The sequence below is a fragment of the Bos indicus x Bos taurus genome, chromosome 6 (assembly GCF_003369695.1).
Source record: "Bos indicus x Bos taurus breed Angus x Brahman F1 hybrid chromosome 6, Bos_hybrid_MaternalHap_v2.0, whole genome shotgun sequence".
Classification (NCBI taxonomy): Eukaryota; Metazoa; Chordata; class Mammalia; order Artiodactyla; family Bovidae; genus Bos; species Bos indicus x Bos taurus.
This window is the reverse complement of record NC_040081.1, coordinates 97,866,032-97,887,162: the sequence shown is the minus strand read 5'-3', so window position 1 is coordinate 97,887,162 and position 21,131 is coordinate 97,866,032. Positions and strand designations below refer to the sequence as shown.

General features: G+C 41.0%; 1 protein-coding gene across 5 annotated transcripts in view; it reads right to left on the bottom strand.

The window, feature by feature from the left end:
* Window positions 1-21,131, bottom strand: part of GPAT3 (glycerol-3-phosphate acyltransferase 3) — a 71,707-nt gene that overhangs the window by 33,236 nt on the left and 17,340 nt on the right. For 2 of the 5 annotated variants that reach the window (XM_027544932.1, XM_027544931.1), the window contains exon 4: window positions 115-385. In XM_027544932.1, the coding sequence (XP_027400733.1) occupies window positions 115-385 (271 nt within the window). Of the gene's footprint in view, window positions 1-114; window positions 386-4,601; window positions 4,636-21,131 lie in introns of those variants that run through there. The other 3 variants (XM_027544933.1, XM_027544935.1, XM_027544934.1) reach the window with 3 other exon arrangements.

The following is a 21,131-nucleotide window of genomic DNA, read 5'->3' as shown; positions in this document are numbered from 1 at the left end:
ATATTGTAACAAATTCCATAAAGACTTTAAAATGGTACACCTCAAAAAAAAAAAAAATCCTAAATACATAAAACGAAAGCTAGACTAGCTGTAGTTGCCGGCGGGGAGACGCACCTCAGAGGCAGGAGAACACAGTAGCGCACGATGACGCCCAGCACCCACACCATGGTGAGCCGCGGACTGACGTACTGGAAATTCACATTGGTCCTTGTGAGGAGGTTCCATGACACTAGCTCCTCTGAGGAGAACCTCTGGGTCACTTCGTCTTCCACAATGGCTTCCAACCCCTTCTTGGAGAAATAAAACACATCAGACAGCTCAAAGTCCCTTCCTCGCAGACCAGACAGCCCTTTTTCCATGGGTGACTCATCTCTTTGGATAATACCTTAAAAGAAAGCATCAGGACATGAGAAAACGCCATCGGACAGAAGAACAAGTGATCAAAAAGGCTACTTTATGCAGAAGACAAATACATCTACTGGGTAACATGAAGCAGATTTCAGAAATAAAGGACGAGCAACTGCAGTGAGAAAAGAGGTAAAATCACTGAGTCTGCGTGAAATGGCTTCTATATGATGATTTCAGTTCATTACAGAGGAATCTCGTCCTCAGTATCCCTTTTGCTTGCATTCATCCCTATGTATCATCAGCAAAAGAACTCACAGAAACAAACTGTCCCCCGAGTATAGACCTAGATCATGTAGAAACAAAGGTTTATATTTCCCCCAGTGAAAAACTATAAAGCCAGAAAGTAAGCAAAGTTCATGGACTGAATTCAAAGAAACAACATAAATAGTTAATAAATATTCAATGCCTTTTTTAGTCTTCAAAGAAATGTGAATCAAACACAGTGGCCTATTCACATGATCAAACCAGCAGCATGTTTGTTTAATGATAAAATTCAGACAGAAATGACACAGGTATTCTCATACTCAATTTGGATGAGTATGGAACTGGATTATTTTCAGTGAATCACGAGACAGAGGCACTGATGTCAGTCTGTCCTATGACTTGTGCCGCTTAACTCTGAACGCTTGGTTTAAGGTAGTCAGTTAAGGAGCAATCTTGTCAAAATCTGTTTGGCATAAAGAGACTAAAAATAGTTTTGCTGATGATTATAATTCCAATTCTAGGAAACTGTCACAAGAAATAATCAGAAATGCAAGCAAGAGTGTTTAGTGTAGCATTTTCCATTATAATCAATCCAGACAACGCAAGGTAGTACATCCTTTTAAAAAAAAAAAAAAAAACCTATAATGTTAAGTGAAAAAAGTCAGGATCTAAAACTCTGGTTTACTCAACTCTATGTCAAGAAGAAAAAAATTAAGAGGTTACTCTGGGCTGTTAGGTTTTCCTCTTTATACTGTTTATTGTACTTTCCGTAAAGAAAATAATTCAAAGATTTTTCAAAGTAGTGTAAGTTTGATAAATCGAAAAATGACTAATACCACCCAGTTCTAACCACATAATAAAAATAATAAATGAGACAATCTTCAAAGAATAAAAAGCAGCTGCATACACTGTGACATGGCTATCCATCTGTCCCTATGGGGCGTACCACAAACAAATTTATGTCCAACTTTAATTAGAAAAGCCAAAAATTAAGATGTTAAATTCCCTGAAAGAGATCGCCTTTGATTTCCTCACTTTTCCATTTCCTAGGAAATCAATGAGGACAGTGGAGGGAGCTATGTTATCTACCTGCTGGAGAACTTGGATGTATATCCAAAGAAGCAGCTATAATATACCCATTTTCTTTTTTCTGAAAGAACTGCAGCATAATGGAGTAGAAAATAAAGAGGACCTGAAGTCCAAAGTCCAGTTCTATTAGGACAACCACCAGGTAGCTCTATGTCCAGGTGTAACTGATAAGTCACCTAACTTGGTGTCCTCCTCTATAAAATGGGGATGGAGAGCGGTTGGGAAAGTGTTTAGTATCCTTACAAAGACTAAAGTTTTCTGATTTTACTTTTGGGATTTGGGGTGGGTTTTCTTTCAATTTTGCCCAAAGCAAAGCTAATACCTAACCACCTTAAGAATGAGAGCACTAAAGTAAGTTCTTGAATGATCATTAGATTATCTTCTTAGTCCAAGTAGTTTAATCTTTCTTCATCTCTGCAAAGGGTTTAATCAATATTAGAGAATAAACCAGCGTTCTAGTGAAATACCCTCATGTTCTGTAGGTACTGCAGTACCACTCAGAACGGGTTACTCTATCCAATATGGCCAATATTTAGCAGTACAAGAGTTTCGTTATTTACCAATGTACAGATTTTTTTTTTTAAGTCTAGAGGGGAGAGGTGACCAGTTACTTGGGAAATCGCTGAATGAAACACACTGGAGACAGGAGTGTGTGTGTGCTTAGTCGCTCAGTCATTTCTGACTCTTTGTGACCCCATGGACTGTGGCCCACCAGGCTCCTCTGTCCATGGGGATTCTCCAGGCAAGAATACTGGAACAGGTTGCCTTTTCCTTCTCCAGGGGATCTTACAGATCCGGGGATCGAACCCAGGTCTCTGCATTGCAGGCAGATTCTTTACCATCTGAGCCACCAGCCCTTCTAAAAATAAGCTTTTTCAGAGGACTTCCCAGGTAGTGCTAGTGGTAAAGAATTTGCCTGCCAATGCAGGAGACACAGGTTTGACACCTGGGCCAGGAAGATCTCACTGACAAGGAGCAACTAAGTCTTTGTTGCACAACTATTCAGCCTGTGCTCTAGAGCCCAGGAGCTGCAACTCCTGAGCCCACGTGCAAACTACTAAAGCCTGCGTGCCCTAGAGGCTGTGCTCCACAAGAGAAGCCACCGAAATGAGAAGGCCACACACTGCATCTGGAGTGTAGCCCCCGCTCCTGCAACCAGAGAAAAGACTGCGCAGCAACGAAGAGCCAGCACAGCCAAAATTAAATAAGTAAACAAATAATTTTTTTCATTAACTAAACATTTACCAACTTAGATCATTTCCAAACATCAGAAGAAACAGATAATTCAGAGTAATACATGACAGGTGATATTTTTAGAGTTTGCTTAATGCAAAACAATAGATACTATATTATTTAAGGATACATACATGTATGGGAGGGGGGGCTTCCCTGGCGGCTCAGCTGGTAAAGAATCCACCTGCAATGCAGGAGACCTGGGTTCGATCCCTGGGTTGGGAAGAATCCCTGGAGAAAGGAATGGCTACCCACTCCATGGGGTCACAAAGAGTCGGACATGACTGAGCTACTTTCACTTCACTTCATTTCACATGTATAGAGGAATTATGAAAATATGCATAAAAATAATAAACATGAAATCAGAGTAGTAGTTTCAGGGGTTGGCTGGCTGCTGCTGCTGCTGCTAAGTCGCATCAGTCGTGTCTGACTCTGTGCGACCCCATAGACGGAAGCCCACCAGGCTCCTCTGTCCCTGGGATTCTCCAGGCAAGAACACTGGAGTGGGTTGCCATTTCCTTCTCCAATGCATGAAAGTGAAAAGTGAAAGTGGGAAAAAAAGAAAAAAAGTGAAAGTGAAGTTGCTCAGTCGCGCCCAACTCTTAGCAGCCCCAGGGACTGTAGCCTACCAGGCTCCTCCGTCCATGGGATTTCCTAGGCACGAGTACTGGAGTGGGCTGCCATTGCAGGGCTATATAAATACGTATCAAACTAGCACAGATGTTTCAATATTGGGTTTTTATTGTCTTTAAAGGAAACCTCGCTATTGTTAATAAATTAATCCTGATCCTTCAGAGTGACCCCAATTCTTAAATTGATAAAACCCTGATTCTAGGAGCTATTTCCTTTTGTTTTACAAGTTAACTTCAAAAAAGGAAAGCCACAAACATTTGAACTTTGTCCTTACACCAAATGCTTCAGCCAACCCGACAAGGTTCATGTTTGGGATAAAGATAAAATTACAACTATCTCCATCTAATGCAAGAGATGAATTGCACAAGCTTCCTGTGCCCCCTGCCTCAGGCAAGTCATTGGTACATAAATAATACCAGCTATGACAGGCCTGTTAAAAAAAATGGAGGCTTAAGTTAAAACCATCTCAAATATAATTAACTCTAAATTAGCTGAGTCAACCCTTGGAATAACTGCCCATTTATAAGTCATGCTCGTTTTTCCATCTTGCAGCTGTAAAGTATGTTTTCTGGGTCAGCGATTACTACAGAAAATCAGGGTCTACTACACATCTGAAGTGGATATAACCAGCTTATGTACAGAAACTGATCCTTAACCTACCAATGAGCTGTATTCCAAACGTCAGAAGCTCAGAGTTTAAAACACTCTCTCATGGAAACTTTGTGTGAATTAGTCTGTGCCGGGGTCCAGCCCGGGCTGATCCAGGGTATTCAAAGGAGAGATGGCATAGGCGACCTATTTATTTAAATATTTATCAAAGATATAAAGAGTAATAGAATGAGGATAGCTCAGTGAGGAAATTCAATGGAGAAAAGCGGCTGAAATAAGGATAGCTCAGTAGGAAAATTCAGTGAAGAAAAGCGGCTGAAATAAGGATAGCTCAGTAGGAAAATTCAGTGAAGAAAAGAGGCTGAGTAGCTTGGTTTACGCGGGAGACCAATAAAACTTCAAGACAAGAAGTTTGCACCACTTACGTAGGCTGCAGGCGTCCTTCCGTTCTCCCGAAGGAGAGGAGACACTGAGGCCTCCCCGGTCGGATCTTAGAAGCCCAGGCATAATTAGCAAGCATGGCGGGTTCCGCGCTCCAGATGGAGACTCAGCCAGAATTTGGGAGAGAGAGCGACATGGGGAGACCAAGTTTCAGTGAACAAGGCCCGCACTTTATTTTCCAAAGTAGTTTTTATACCTTAAGTTGTGCATAGAGGATAATGGGGGAAGGGGTGGAGTCATGCAGGGACAGCAGTTCCTGGTCCTAATCGAAGCCAGGCTTTCAGACTTATCATATGCAAAAGTTCAGGTGAATTACATCATCTTCTGGCCAGGAGGCCTGTTAACATTTTAAGAAACTTATCTTTCTCTAAAGGTGATTATTCCAAAGTCAGGCACCAGCCTCCAAAAAAGCAATGGACAAAGCTGCATTCCTATAGGGCAAAGGTGAGGTGGGCTCAGTCAAGAAAAGAATTAACTCAAGGGTCCAAGGTTACAAACATTGAGGCTACTACTTACATTTCTATACACCCATTATATCAATCAATACACTGCCAAGGACACAGTAGGTAAGGAGTATGGAGACTTAGCAGCAAACATTGGCCCAATAAGTGAAAAACCCTTCACCAATACAATTTCTAATCAATCTTTTAACTACTCAAAGGAATCTGTGTTTAGATAGTTTAGAACATCTCCTGCCTCTCACAGTTGGGAGGCTCTGAACAATCACATGTGGTGGCCGGAAAAACCTATTCAGGCAGGCTAGAGGATTTCCAAAGGAGTTTGTAGGTTGAAACACTGTCACACCCAGGAATTATTAACTGGAGCTGTAAGCTAACTCTTTCTTCAGAGAGAGGTAGTGGGGGACAGCCCCCCGTAAAGTCAGAGTTGTAGGTGAGAGCACAAAGCAGAAAGTAGGCAGACTCTGGTTTTTGGGGTAGATGCTCAAGAATTTCCAGGGGGACTCCTGAGGCTCGATCCCGCCTTTGCGTATGCCGAGCCTCCTTCCTCATGACCTTTGCCAAGGGAGGAGTTCCTCACGCTGGCTCCCGGCAGTGATACAATTCCAGTTGAGCTATTCCAGATCCTGAAAGATGATGCTGTGGAAAGTGCTGCACTCAATATGCAATATGCCGGCTCCCGGCAAGTCTGTTTGAGCTGGAATCCTATACAAGCAAAGTCTACTTAACTCAAAATATACGTGATCACAGATCATGCAGTACCAGTACCATGAAATTGGTACTTGGAGTACTTTGGCCTCCAATACTTTGGCCACCTGATGCGAAGAACTGACTCATTGAAAAAGACTCTGATGCTGGGAAAGACTGAAGGCAGGAGGAGAAGGGGATGACAGAGAATGAGATGGTTGGATGGCATCAAGGACTCAACGGACATGAGTTTGAGCAAGCTCTGGGAGTTGATGATGGACAGGGAAGCCTGACGTGCTACAGTCCATGGGGTCACGAAGAGTCCGACACAACGAAGCGACTGAACTGAACTGAACCATGAAATAGAAATTTCCTTTAGCACTATTTCCACAAGAAATTTAAAAATTAAATCTAGTTTGGAATTAACAAAAATAAAAAATTCCTCATCCTGTAGGGACTTAGAGGAGGCAACAGGAGGACTTTCTGGGGCATGGGTAATGTTCCATTTCTTGATCTAGATGAGAGGTTCATGGTACATTTATTTTGGGAAATACATCAAGTTGTACAGTTATAATTTTGCAGCCTTGTCTGTGTATATTATGCTTCAACTTTTTAAGAAAAATCATACTTGAGACCTGCTACACAGTATGGCCTATGGTTAACAATACTGTATCGTACACTTTATATTTGTTAATAAGGTAGATCTTATGTTGAGTGTTTCCACAACTATGGGAAAAAAGGAATCGAAGGAGACAGTATCTGTTAATCCTCTATTTTCATGATTTATCTATTACGGGGCTAAGTAAATACTACTTCCCTTTAAAAAAAAGTTTACTCTGTATTTGTGTGTGTGTATTCAGTCGTTCAGCCATGTCTGACTCTTTGTGAGCCAAGCCCACCAGGCTCCTCTATCCACAGGATTTTCCTAGCAATAATACTAGAGTGGGTTGCCATTCCCTTCTCCAGGGGATCTTCCTGACCCAGGTAGCAAACCCACATCTCCTGAATTGCAGGCAGATTCTTTTACCACTGAGCCACTGGGGAAGCCCTTTACTCTATAGCCCCCTACCCAATTATTAAGCAATTGGGCAGGAAGGAGTCTATCTGTCTCAGTACCAAATCCTGTTAACAAGGTTGTTTTTCTGCTATGAGGAGCTCCTCTGAAGGGCTCTGGTCTCAGCAAGGAAGCCGGTCCTACATTCTTCCCTCCCCTGCCCCAACATCCTTTCTGATCCATAAATGCAATCTGCTTGATTAAAGAGACCAAGGTAAAGTAGCTGTAAAAACTATACGCCGTCGGGTTTCGGAGAGTGGGTTGAGTCAGAGCTGCTGGGATTAAAGAGCAGAAATATTCAGTGCCAAGCTCCGGAGAGATAAGACCCATGCTTAGTCACTTAGGCGTAGTTCAAGGTCCTGATGCAATGCTAGCAGGCCAAGGCCAAGGTTTCCTGAAGAGACCACTGAGTCTGTCCTCGTGCGTCTTCAGTTCATTAATCATCACAGATATTAACACACTAACCAGTGCACCAACTACGCAGTCACGCAACCGCACAGCTTTCTAGTCCACTTTTTGTCACCTTTTTTCAAAATAATTTATCTGTAATATGACAAGGCAAAGCTTGAGACATACCACGTGCAAAAAATTCACTGGGCCGTTAGTCAAAATACAATTTCCAGCACATAATTTAGACGATTTGACTGTGCTTTTTCATAGCAAATTCTTTGTGTTCCTGATGACAACTCCCTTCCTTCTTAAGTATCTTTTAAAATCCAGTTTACTGTTATCAACTTAGTTAAGTATAATAATGGTACCTGGATTATATTTTTTAAAAGTGAAGTTTTTGAGGTGCATGCATACTAAGGTACTTAGAGGTAAAATGACATAGTATCTAGATTAGTTTTAAAATACTTTTGTAAAAAAAAGATAAAATAAAATACTTCTATAGAAGGACATTCACTAAGGTGAGAATATGGTGTTTTTGATTGTTTGTCTGTATTCTCTGATTTTCTACATTGCTTACATATTGCATTTCTAATTAAACTTTTAATGAAAAAAAAAAACTTCCGCAAAGGAAAAACTGAAAAAAAATGACAGATGAAACAAATCCTTGTTGAATTTGGGTGATGGGTATAATGGGATTAATTGTACTATTCTCTTTACTTTTTAAAAATGAATACTAGATATATATATATATTTTAATGTGTCTAAAAACTCATTTGAAAAGTCAATTTAGCTGGGAATCAATTTCCTCATCTAAATCAAAAGCACTCATTCATTTGCTCATTCAGTCATTACAGAGAGAGTGCCAGGCCAGGAACTAAAATATACAGAAAGGAGAGGAAAAAAAAAAAAATTTGAACTAACTCAGTAGTTCGCAACCTTGGCTGCACATTAGACTATCTTTGGTATCTATAAAAATACAGATGTGAGTATGTGCTCAGTCCCTTTGGTCGTGTCCAACTCTTTGCGACCTATGGACTGTAGCCTACAGGCTCCTCTGTCCATGGGATTCTCCAGGCAAGAATACTGGAGTGGGCTACCATATCCTCCTCTAGAAAAATACAGACACAAGGGTCCAATCCCAAATCTAATAAACTAATTTCCTGGACTTCCTTGGCGGTCCAGTGCAGGGGGCACAGATTTTATCCCGGGTCAGGGAACTAGGACCCGACGTGCCATGTGATGAGGCCAAAAAAAATAAAATAAAATAACTACCTTTTTAAAAATATATAGGAATAGATGAAAAATTATAAGGAAAGACATCAAAATATTAGGTCTTCTCTGAGTAACAGGATTTCATGTGGGGGTTTTTTTAAATTTTCTTATTTATACATTTGCCATGTCTAATTTTTCAATTAAGCATATGGATCATTTTACATGGGCTTCCCAGGTGGCTCAGTGGTAAAGAATCTGCCTGACAATGCATGTTCGATCTCTGGGTAGAGAAGATCACCCGGAGGCAACCCACTCAAATATTCTTGCTTAGAGAATCCCATGGACAGAGGATCCTGGCAGGCTACAGTCCACGGGGTCACAGAGTCAGACGCAACTGAGCAACTGAGCACACACATCATTTTACATAGTGAGAGAAAAGTACTTAAAATGCTGTTTTTAATAAAATGCTGTTTTTAAAAAAAACAAAACGAGATATGTACTACTACTTACCCACCACAATGGCTATAATTTAAAAAGCCCAAAATACCAAGCACTCAAGAGATTATGGAACTCAGGCCCAGCTCTGAGAGTGCACAACCATCTTGGAATACCACTTAGCAGTTTTCAACAGTTAAAACACACTTGCTTACCCTATGACCCGGCAATCTTGCTACAAGGTGTGTACAAAAAACCAAGTAAATAGGTTCACAACAATGGTCACAGCAGCTTTATTCCTAATGGCTAAAAACTTTAAAATACCCAAATCTCAATCAACACAATAATAGGTAAGCAAATTAGTATGTATTTGTATGCAAAGAAATGTGTGCGTGCAAAGTCGCTTCAGTCATGTCTGACTCTGTGAACCTATGGACTGTAGCCCGCCAGGCTCCTGTGTCCATGGGATTCTTAAGGCAAGAATACTGGAGTGGGCTGCTGTGCCCTCCTCCTCCAGGGGATCTTCCCGACCCAGGGATGGAGCCAGCGTCTCTTAAGTCTCCTGCATTTGCAATGACAGATTAGTTCTTTAAAAATGAGGGCCATGTGGGAAACCCCATATAAAGAAATAGTCCACAGCAGTTAAAAAAAAAAAAAACCCACTGATTCATGCCATGATAAGTAGAAATTGCACAAACATTATGCTGGGTGAAAAAACGGATACAAAACAGCCCGAACAGTATGATTCCATTTATGTGAATTTCAATAAATGGGAAAAACTAAATGATGATGACAGAAATCAAGAGAGGTTACAGCAGGGACTGAGGGATGAGTGATGTCTCCTAGAGCGGGGCCTGCAAGAACCTTGAGATGATGAATACTATCTTTAGTTGAATGTGGGGGGTAGTCACATTGGTCTACAAACATGTAAAAATTCATCTTGTTGAACAGCTGGTGTTTGTACAGTTTAATGTATCCTAATTATGCCTCAGGGTTTTTTTTTGTTTTTTTTTTTTAAGAGTCTTCACAGGGACTTCTCTGGTGGTCCAGCAGTTAAGACTCCACGCTCCCAACTCAGGGGACATGGGTTCAATCCCTGGTCAAGGAATTAAGATCCCACATGCTGTATGGTACATGGTGTGGCCAAAAAAAAAAAGTCTCCACAGCTTTCAGCTTTTAGCCTCTCAATTAGAGGCTCTAGACAATCATACCTACACTTCCCATGGATATTTTTGTCTTCTTTCCTGAACTAAAAGACAGCTGACATTTATTGAGTCTGGCTTCCTGGCTTCCTGATGCCAGACTGTGTGCTAAACCCTTGACACATGCACTGACGGAATCCTGGGAGGTACTGTCTATTATCCCCATTTCGCAAATGAGGAAATTAAGACTCAGAGTGATTAACTTGCCCAGGGCCATGGGGAGAAAGAGGAACAGAACCAGGATTTAAAAACCAAGCTTGTGACTCCGAAACCAAATGTTCCCTCATATCCTAAGTTTCCAAATTCCATGTTACTCTGTCCAACACTTGATCATTCACAAACCTCAAAGACATAATTAAGATCGTCCCCCATCAACTCCACATCAGCCTAGTTTTTCCCTGCTAAACAGAAGCCCTACTCGAGTAGCAGTTCTTCTTAATATCTCTTCTACCTCTGAAGGAAGAAATGGAACTTCGATACGGGAAAATCTGTAAGTGGCCTCCATCTGCCATTAATCTGGACACACACTTGTCACTAACTGAACCAGGCTCAACTGTCTTTCCCAGGAAGCCTGAATTCAAGTTACTGTTTTGTTGTTGCTTTTTTTAACAGGGGCAGGAATCTTTACAGATTGGAGCACATCTGGTTAGGTCTTCCCACTACAAGTCCAACAAAGAACAGCCCCCGGGCAGTGTTCTATTTAATACTCCCTTAGTTTGTAGTTCGGCCAGACTCAAGTTCTCTGAGGAGGCTATTCTGTCCAGTTTATGACTCAGCACACAGATGTCCTCCCTGTATCTTTCCTCTTCAAGTCCTCTCTGAGGCAGAGGCAGCTGCCCCATGTATCTTGCAGATTAGTCAAGGTTTAGAAAGGATAATCATCCCTGACGCTTATTGCTGTAGCTAAGGTATATTCTAAAATTGTCAACATCTGTTATATTAACAGAGGTACAGTAACCTGTACTGTCACCCAGCCAAGTTTTGTAGAAAATAGCCTCTCTTTTGGTCCCAATAAATAACCTGCTACATCCTCAGCCATGACTGTACAATGAATTCAAGGTCTCTGAGCCAAAGACAGATGGACCGTGCTGTTAACAAGAGTAAGCCTCAGTTTCCTCAGCTGCACAGACCCTTCGAAGCTCCCACATTTACTTTTGAGTATTATTTTTCTTAAAGAGAAAAATAAGACAGTTCCAAACTGTCTTAAGCATCAGGCCCCCACAAAACCTGGATTGGCCCCCACCTCTGAATCACATTATTATTTTGTTGCTACAAGCGACAGATTAATGTTAACACACTTACTCTACAACCTAAAACAGTTGTGCATGCTCAGTCGCTACAGTCAGGTCGGACTCTGTGACCCCACAGACTGTAGCCTGCCAGGCTCCTCTGTCTATGGGATTTTTCCGGCAAGAAAACTGGAGTAGATTGCCATGTCCTCCTCCAGGGGATCTTCCCGACCCAGGGACTGAACCCACATCTCCTGCGTTACAGACGGAGTTTTTGCTGCTGAGCCACCAGGGAAGCCCCTTAAAATGGTTTAGAAGAAGAAATACTTAGGATTGAGAGAACCACATTATTACCAATAAGTATTAGAACACTGAGATTTCATACACATTAACATCTTTCTCTTCAGTTCTGTTCAGTTGCTCAGTCGTGTCAGACTCTTTGTGACCCCATGAATTGCAGCACGCCAGGCCTCCCTGTCCATCACCAACTCCCAGAGTTCACTCAAACTCACGTCCATCAAGTTGGTGATGCCATCCAGCCATCTCATCCTCTGTCGTCCCCTTCTCCTCCTGCCCCCAATCCCTCCCAGCATCAGAGTCTTTTCCAATGAGTCAACTCTTTGCATGAGGTGGCCAAAGTACTGGAGTTTCAGCTTCAACATCAGTCCTTCCAAAGAACACCCAGGACCGATCTCCTTTATAATGGACTGGGTGGATCTCCTTGCAGTCCAAGGGACTCTCAAGAGTCTTCTCCAACACCACAGTTCAAAAGCATTAATTCTTCGGCACTCAGACTTCTTCACAGCCCAACTCTCACATCCATACATGACCACTGGAAAAACCATAGCCTTGACTAGACAGGCCTTTGTTGGCAAAGTAATGTCTCTGCTTTTGAATATGCTATCTAGGTTGGTCATAACTTTCCTTCCAAGGAGTAAGCGTCTTTTTAATTTCGTGGCGGCAGTCACCATCTGCAGTGATTTTGGAGCCCAGAAAAATAAAGTCTAACAGTTTCCACTGTTTCCCCATCTATTTCCCATGAAGTGATGGGACCAGATGCCATGATCTTAGTTTTCTGACCTATTATTGATATTTTATCTATCTGATGGTCAAATTAACAGATGTACTTTTAAGAGGAGGAGTTGCCGTTTGCTCGGTCATTTGGATGTTGTTTTAAGGTCTGAAGTTTCTGTCTTGTTGGAAATGGAGAGATTGGTAAAGATAAAAAGCAAAAATGTGAAAACAAAATCACTGCACAGAAGTCTCACAAGTGTCCCTGCTTTAGAACTAGACTCATGTGCACCACAAAACAGAACCATAAAAAGAAAAGGGGGCAAGGAATTTCCTGGTGCTCCAGTGATCAGGACTTGGCACTTTCACAGCCAAGCACCTGGGTTCAATCCCTGGTGGGGGATCTAAGATTCCACATAGATACTTCAAGCTGCACGGCCAAAATAAAAAGGGGTGGACAAAATCAGAACTTATCATGAAGCTATCACTATCATATACATGGTATGTGCTAAAAATAAGTGCTGACTTAGCACTTCTTCTGGTTTCCTAAGCGCTACTCTATCACGATGGCCTAGTTTTTTAAAAAAGCTTTAGAGTTATGAAATTATGCTCTTGTAGTAACGTTTCCCCAGTTGGCACATTTAAGAGTTACATTCAACTTTTCTTTTCTTTTTTACATAAAAAGGATAAAGTTTACTTTAAATACCTATATATCCCATCAGTTAATCCAAGCAAGAAAAATAAGGACAGGGGAGAAAGTCACATAAATATGAAATAAGAATTTACAAAGATGAAATTAGAAACTAGAGAAGCCTGTACATGGAAACAAGAAGCCTTGCAGCACAACTAAAGCCCCTGTGTGATGCAAATAGGGGAAGCCTACAGGCAGCAACGAACACCCAACACAGCCAAAAAGGAGGAAAAAAAGAAATAGAAAGTATAAAAGGAATAAGAAACAACTTTGCACAAAGTCCTGGAAAATTCAATAAGCTAAGCAAAAGTGTTGGCTTTCTAACTGAAAAAAAAAAAAATTACTAATACTGACACCAAGAGATGAATGCTCTAAAGAGAACCATTTGCACAAATGAAATAATGTGGGAGTAAAGAAACTTTATCAGTCCCAGACCCAAACTGTTTTTACAAGGAATTCTACCAAACCTTTAAATCTGAGAAGAAAGGGGACAAGGGAAAGAAGGGAAGGAGGGGGAAAAAGTAAGTTGGTATGTAATACATTAACCTCAAGTATAAGGATCAATTGCAAAAAGTCCTAACTTCAATTTTGGCAGACAGTTTCTAGCACATCATGGTCAAGCAATGTTTAGTCCATAAACTCAAAGATGACTCAGATATTATGCTATTAATGTAATTTATTCATCACCAAAATGCTGAAAAAACATTAAAACTTCAACATTTGTTCTTGACTTACAAAACAAGCACCAAGAAGTATTTACCATAAGATGGAAAACTAGATCAAGCCCAGCCTGATGCTTACCGGGCAGACACTAGAGGCCTGTCTCCAGCAGGCATGACAACTAACAGCACTGCTAGTCAACACTGTACTGAAGCAGCAGCCAGCACAATTAGACCAGGGAAAGAAATGAAGTATAAAGTGGAAAAGAGGGACTTTGCTGGCAGTCCAGTGGTTAAGACTCCACACTGCCAATGCAGGGGGCACGGGTCTGATCCCCAGTCAGGGAACTAAGACCCAACATGCTGTGTGATGCAATCAAAAAAAAAAAAGAAAGAAAATAAACTGGAAAAGAAATAAAATACAGACTAAAGTTGAATCATAGGTGGCAAAACTATCACTATTTGACAATAAAATAACTGCATACCTGGGGAAAAAAAACAAGGAAATATGAAAATCTACATACAGTAGGAGAATTCTTATTTGAGTATATCCTTCTGCCTTTACTGAAATCAAAAGCTTCCCAATATACAAACAACAACCAGTTAGAAGATATGATGGAAGAAGATGCTCCATTTATAATATCAGCTAGAATTATAAACTTAAGAGGAAATGTATACTATCTAAGGAAAACTTTCAAACACCTCTGGACGATTAAAAAAGAAAAAAAAAAACACCTAAATAAATGGAAAGATCTAATATCCTTGGAGAGGAAGACTCAACACTGATAATTTCAAACCACCCTCAGGAAATTTATAAACTTAACACAATGCTAATAAAAACAGATGTTGTATTTCCTCTTGATCACAGACAAGCTAAATCTTAAGATCATATGGGTCAAAAGCAAGAATTATCACGACAGTTTTCTGTAAGGAAAAGTGACCAAACAGCAATCCCTACCAGATATTAAAACAATCTGTTAAAAATGTCAATAATTAAAGCAACATACCCGTGCAAGAGAAGACAAGTAAATGTTACAGAACAGAAAGTTCAGAAATAGATCCAAAAATGTACTAGAACACAGGAAACTATGAAGGACGCATCGAAAATCAGTTGGGTAGAGATGGGCTTTTTAATAGGGAGTTGGCAACATCTGGATAGTCATCTGGACAAACAGACCAGAATAAATGCATCAAAGATTTAAGTTTTTTTAAAGCCATAAAAGTAATCAAAGAAAACATTAGGTAAATTTTTAGGACTTGGCAGAGGGAAAAATCTTTCTACTACAAAACTCAAAATCCAGACACTATAAAAAGAAAATACTGATAAGTTTGACTACATAAAGATGAAAAATAATGTAAGACACATCATAAGCAAAGGACAAAACACAAACTGCAAACTGAAAGCAGTACTTTTATCTCCGCAGAGACAAAAGCTAACCACCTGAATGCATGAGAAGATCCTAGATGTCAAGGTGAAACAGAAATCAAGAGAAATAGAAAAGTGGCAAAAAAAAGAAAAATGACCAAAGATGGGAGTAGACAGTTCCCAGAAAAACAAATACAAATGGCCCCTAAAAACAAACCAAGTACCAAATCACACTCTCTATAAAAGAAATGCAAATTAAGACTAAAGGATTTCAGGACTTCCCTAGTGGTCTAGTGGCTAAGACTTCACCCTCCCAATGCAGGCAGCCCTGGCTGGATCCCTGGTCAGGGAACTAGATCCCACATGCCTCAACTAAACATCTTGCAGGCTGCAACAGAGCTCGAAGATGCACATGCTGCAACTAAGACTCCTAGCAGTCAGTCTAATAAATTAATTAATTAAAATTAAGGGGGAAAACGTATCAGTGGGCAGAGAAATACAGAGAGAAAATATAAAGTCAGAACCCCCCCTCCTCTGAATTTCCACTCTCTCTGCTCCTATTCTCTTCCCTGGTGAATCCTTATTTGGTTCATTTATCTCTTCCTGCTCCTTTTCCATTTTTCTTTTTTCTCTAGCCTCAATAAAATGTCTTTCACTAAGTCAGTTCACTCAGTCCACCATTTCAACTTCCACCCTCTGCAAATAACTCCCAAATGCGCAACTCTAGTCCTGACTTCTACCCCAAGGCTCACATTTTATAATATATGGCTGCCCAGACCCTCTACCTCCGCACCAGCCTCATGGCTCTGGTTCAAAGCCCCTTTACCTTCCAGAATGACTTTCCATCTACCACCATCCTTTCTCCACTTCCCCCACCCTCTTCCTGTCTAGCCCCACTTCCACAAAGCTACCAGATTTGTTCTGAATTTAATTAAATAATCTCCTGGCCTGGCATTCAAGATCTTTCAGAACTAAAACATCCAATCTCGATTCTCTCCACCTCCAACTCATCTTCCCTCATCCTAGCTCCAGCCTGGCTAGGCCCCTAGTTCTTAGGCCCTTAATATCTCTTAGACTCTCCTACACTTCTGTCTTTGCTTACAATTTCTTCCACCTGATACTCTTTTTTCCCAAAATCACTCAAAATTCTTCACATCAGTGGAACTCCATTTTCCCCTTTTCATTTTCCTTGAGCCCATAAACCACCAATCCCACTCATTATATGATGCAGGCGTTGTTTTAACTGATTATCTGCAAAGACAAGGAGGGGAAAGACTATATTTCATCAAACTTACAAAATATCACTTATAAGTTTCTAAATCTAAATCCGTTCAGTAGTCCAGTTCAGTCACTCAGTCATGTCTGACTCTTTTAGACCCCATAGACTGCAGCACTGCTAGGTCTCCCTGTCCTTCACCAACTCCCGGAGCTTGCTCAAACTCATGTCCATCGAGTCAGTAACGCCATCCAACCATCTCATCCTCTGTCATCCCCTTCTCTTCCTGCCTTCAATCTTTCCCAGCATCAGAGTCTTTTCCAATGAGTCAATTCTTCACATCAGGTGTCCAAAGTATTTCAATTTCAACTTCAGCATTTAAATCAGGCTTTTACTACAACTAAATCAGGCTTATACTAAAAAGACACAATGGCTGGCTTGCCCTGTGAAGATGAGGATAGGGACTTCCCCGGCGGTTCAGCGGTTAAGAATCCTCCTGCCAATGCAGGTAACACAAGTTCGATCCCTGATCCGGGAAGGTCCCACATGCTGCAACTAAGCCCATGCACCATAACTAATAAGCCTTCATTCTAGAGCCCATGAGTCGCAGCTACTGAAGCTGATGTGCCTAGAGCCCGTGCTCCACAACAGAAGAAGCCACCGCCATCAGAAGCCCACGTGCCGCAACTAGAGAGTAGCCCCGTCATCATCACAACTAGAGAAAGCTGACGCACAGCAACAAAGACCCAGCGCAACCACAAATAAATAATAATTTTTTTTAAAAAAGATGAGGGTGAAATGGCAAAGCAATGTCCTGCCTTTAAAAAAAAAAAAAAGAAAAGGATGTCCGCTCTTTTTGTTGATTACAAAATGCCGGTTTTTCTCTTGCACAGGTACTCTGAGACGCAAGCTTCCCTACTAATTAGCGATCTTGGGCACAGGCTCGTTGAGAGGGGCACCAGAGGCTAAGCTGAGAACTGCCGCGCTGTTGCAGAGGATCATGTGGGTTGCCACTGACTGGCAAGAAAACTCACTGTGTGAACATATGAGTCACTGAAAATGGGGACATTCATTTTTTCAAGTATATCTGTGCAAATGCTGTGGCAGAAGCAGGAAGAGGAAGGAAGGGGATTCAAGTTTGCATGAAACACTAACAGATACCAACTTAATAAACAAAAAGTTTACCACACTTGGGGGAAAAAAACACCACCGCCTCTACAAAGACTTGGAGTACTTTACATAGCCTACCAAGCGTGTGCACGCTATAAATCACACACAGCCAACACTTGCACTGTCTATCCAATCTTAATCTCCTTTCTTTCTCCCTTTCTAGGGATGGTCTCTGGAATTCATTATCAATTTCCATTTTGCTTAAACCAAGAGACCACTGGTTACAAAGGGATATCTGAAATCACCATCCATAACAATCTTTTCTCTTAGAACTTGAAGAAAGGTGTCATTCGCTATGTATTTGCACTGTCTCCAAAGTACAGTAAGTCCCCTACATAACTTTCAACTTGCGAACTTTCAAACAGGAACACGTGTTTGCAGGTCCATCCACGTAAGTTAGTTCTATTTGAGGAGATACAGGACCCAAACACAGAACAGTACAAGACGAGTAAGCAGTGTTCAGAATGCAATCCAGCGCCACTGGGTCACCCAGGAGAAGAGAAAAAATAGCTGCTACCCAGATGGGAAAAAAGTGGACACAGTGACAGATTTTATTTTCTGGGGCTCCAAAATGACTGCAGACAGTAACCGTAGCCACGAAATTAGAAGATGCTTGCTCCTTGGAAGAAAAGCTATCACAAACCTAGACAGTGTATTAAAGAGCAGAGACATCATTTTGCGGACAAAGGTCCATATAGTCAAAGCTATAGTTTTTCAAGTAGTCATATACAGATGTGAGAGTTGGACCATAAAGACGGCTGAGTGGTGACAAAGACATCATCACTTAGTGATGTCTCCAGGGTCACAGGAAGATGAACATGGTCCTAGACTGGCCAAAAAGTTCATTTGGGTTTTTCTGTAACAGTGTATGGAAAAACCCAAATGAACTTTCTGCCAACCCAACAGAATGCATTTGTTGACCCTGTTATTTGGGATTAAGATAGAAGCAAAAGTTCTGCTGAAATAAATGTTCTATTTTCCTGATTTCTACATGGTTCATATATCTATGATAGAGTAATTTGTCGTTTTCATTGTGAGTAATTTTCTATTAGTGTCTCGGTTATCAAGACTAAAAGCACTAAGCCAGAAGTACTGGAAATGTACTTGCAGCCTCTTGAGAAACATGGATGAGAAAACCTACCATGATTTCCATCATTATATCCCTCAGTACTTCAGAAACGTACAAAATAGCCAATACTGATTATAAAATGGGAGGATTTTAGCCCCAGATATATAATCATGGAATGAATTATGTATTTATACCCATTTCAAGGCATCAGTAGAGTAGAAGTATGGACACTGTAATCGGTTGTCAACTGACACTGCAGAGAAACCAACAGGCATTTGGAATAACAGGCATAGTTTCATTTTAACAACTAACATTTTAACATCTCATTCAATACACTGTCGACTCATATTTTGACTGACACACATTATTCATTGCTTTGGACATAACTAATCAGATTAAACAAGAAATTCCACAACACAAAGTGTCCATAAAACTTCATCATCAAATGAACCATTAATTCAATTAAAATGTCAGTCTTAGGGTTTGGCATTTATGTACAGTAGCTTTGATCATAACATTGAATAGTCTGAAAAGAGTCATTTCTTTAAAATTTCTGTTGATGTCTTGAGATTGAAATGTTATGAGTTTCCTAGGATGTGACAAAGCCAACACCCAGCAGAGGAGTTTCCATTTGTGCAAGAGTCACCTCAACCTTCAAAGGAAGAATCAGAAGACGTTGACCAGACAGGCTGGTAAGGAAGGCATGGATTAGGGTAGGGAGTGGTGGCAAGGGGTTTTGAGTAGGAAAGACAAATTGAGATTCCTTTCCAGGCTGCCTTTGACTAGTGACATGATCTGAAGCAAGTTACTTGAGCTTCTTCATCTATAATTTTCTCATCTATAAAATGAGGATTAAGAAAATGTTGTTTAGTTGCTAAGTCGTGTCTGACTCTTTTGAGACCTCATGGACTGTAGCCAGAATACTAGAGTGGGTTGCCATTTCCTTCTCCAGGGGATCTTCCCAACCCAGGGATCAATTCCACGTCTTCTGCCTTGCAAGGTGGGTTCTTTTTACCACTGAGCCACAGGGGAAGCCCTAACAAGACATTATCTTGACATAAGCAATGTAAATAGTTTGCACAATGGAGTCAGTGTTTAACAAAGATTATCATTATTATTGATAGGTTCTCACCTATAAGGCAGAAACAGAATGGAAAAGCTTTGGCATTTTGATCAGGGTTTTCTCTGTGGTGTAGGGTGGCCAGAAGGGGTGTGGTGGGTGGGGAAGCTGGTTTTAGGAACGATTCTAAAATAACAAGCTGCATTTTAAATTTGATGAGTCCCCAATGAGATGTCCACCCCTCCCAGCAGTAGAGAACTCTAAATAAACAGGAGACGTGCTCTTGAGTTGACTGTCTTATCATCTGATCCTACATTCTTTTCCCTCTCAAAGAGTCCTTGAGTCTTCGTTTACACCCAGCTGTTTCAAATCTCATAATTCTGAAATGCAGATCCCCTCTTCTAAACAACATAGGGAATTGGGATAAAGAGAGCGAAATCACCAACAAGACTTCCAACAGCTGAGGATTTGTTGTTGTTTAGTCACTAAGTTGTTTCTGACTATTTTCTGACCCCGTGGACTACAGCCTGCCAAGTACTTCTGTCCATGGGATTTCCCAGGCAAGAATACTGGAATGGATTGCCACTTCCTTCACCAGGGGATCATTCCAACCCAGGGAAGATCCACTGTGTCAAACCTGTGTCTCCTGCATTGGCAGATTCTTTACCACTGAGCCACCCGGAAAACACAGTCCAACCCTGTGATTCCATGGACTGCAGCCCGCCAGGCTCCTCTGTCCATGGAATTTCCCAGGCAAGGAAACTGGAGTGGGTTGCCATTAGATTAAAAATCTGCTTAGATTAGGTACTTTTTTTTTTTTTTTTAATGGCTGATTCTTATTGATGTTTGACAGAAAACAAGAAAATTCTGTAAAGCAAGTATCCTTCATTTAAAAAATAAATACTTTTTAAAAAACAAATTTAAAACAAAACCTAATTTCACAGAAAATAGGGACAGGGCACAGGGCAAGTCATCCACTTTGTTACAGCTATATGAAAAGGAGAACAATCTTGAAAAATAATAGAGTATGTTTTATGGGCTAAAACATACTGGAAAAACTGGTTTCTTAGGCTAGGAGCCTTCCTCTCTGTGATGTATGGATCAAATTGCTCTTTTCCCACCCATCCCTCACCGCACAGTTAAGACCATTAGTTTGCTCTGACGTCCTGTCTTCTCTTTCCTGCCAAAACCACTCCATCCCGCTTACTCACTGTTGGCCAGAATAACATGCACAGTCATCTGCGTTCAGAGGTAAGAGAGTAAAGATTCCTCTAAAAGAGGAAGTCTATTTTCATCGGATGACGAGGTAAACTTTGAAGGAAGATTCCCTCCACTCGCCTCTCCCTTTCCTTGAAGAACCTGCCGCCTCCTCTCCCACCATCCAGTGACCCCGCTAACCCTGTGGTTTTCATGCCTTACCTCGCATACCATCTCCCCCCAAACCAGTCACCACAAACTGGAGAAATCAAGTTCTGCTCCTTTCAGGGGCTACTGGTTAGAACACTAAATAAATTATTCCAATGAGAGTGGGTACCGATAGATTAACATATTATTCACAAAGAGAAGTGGAAGGCGGGGTGGGGGAGAAAGGGGAGGATTTTGCCC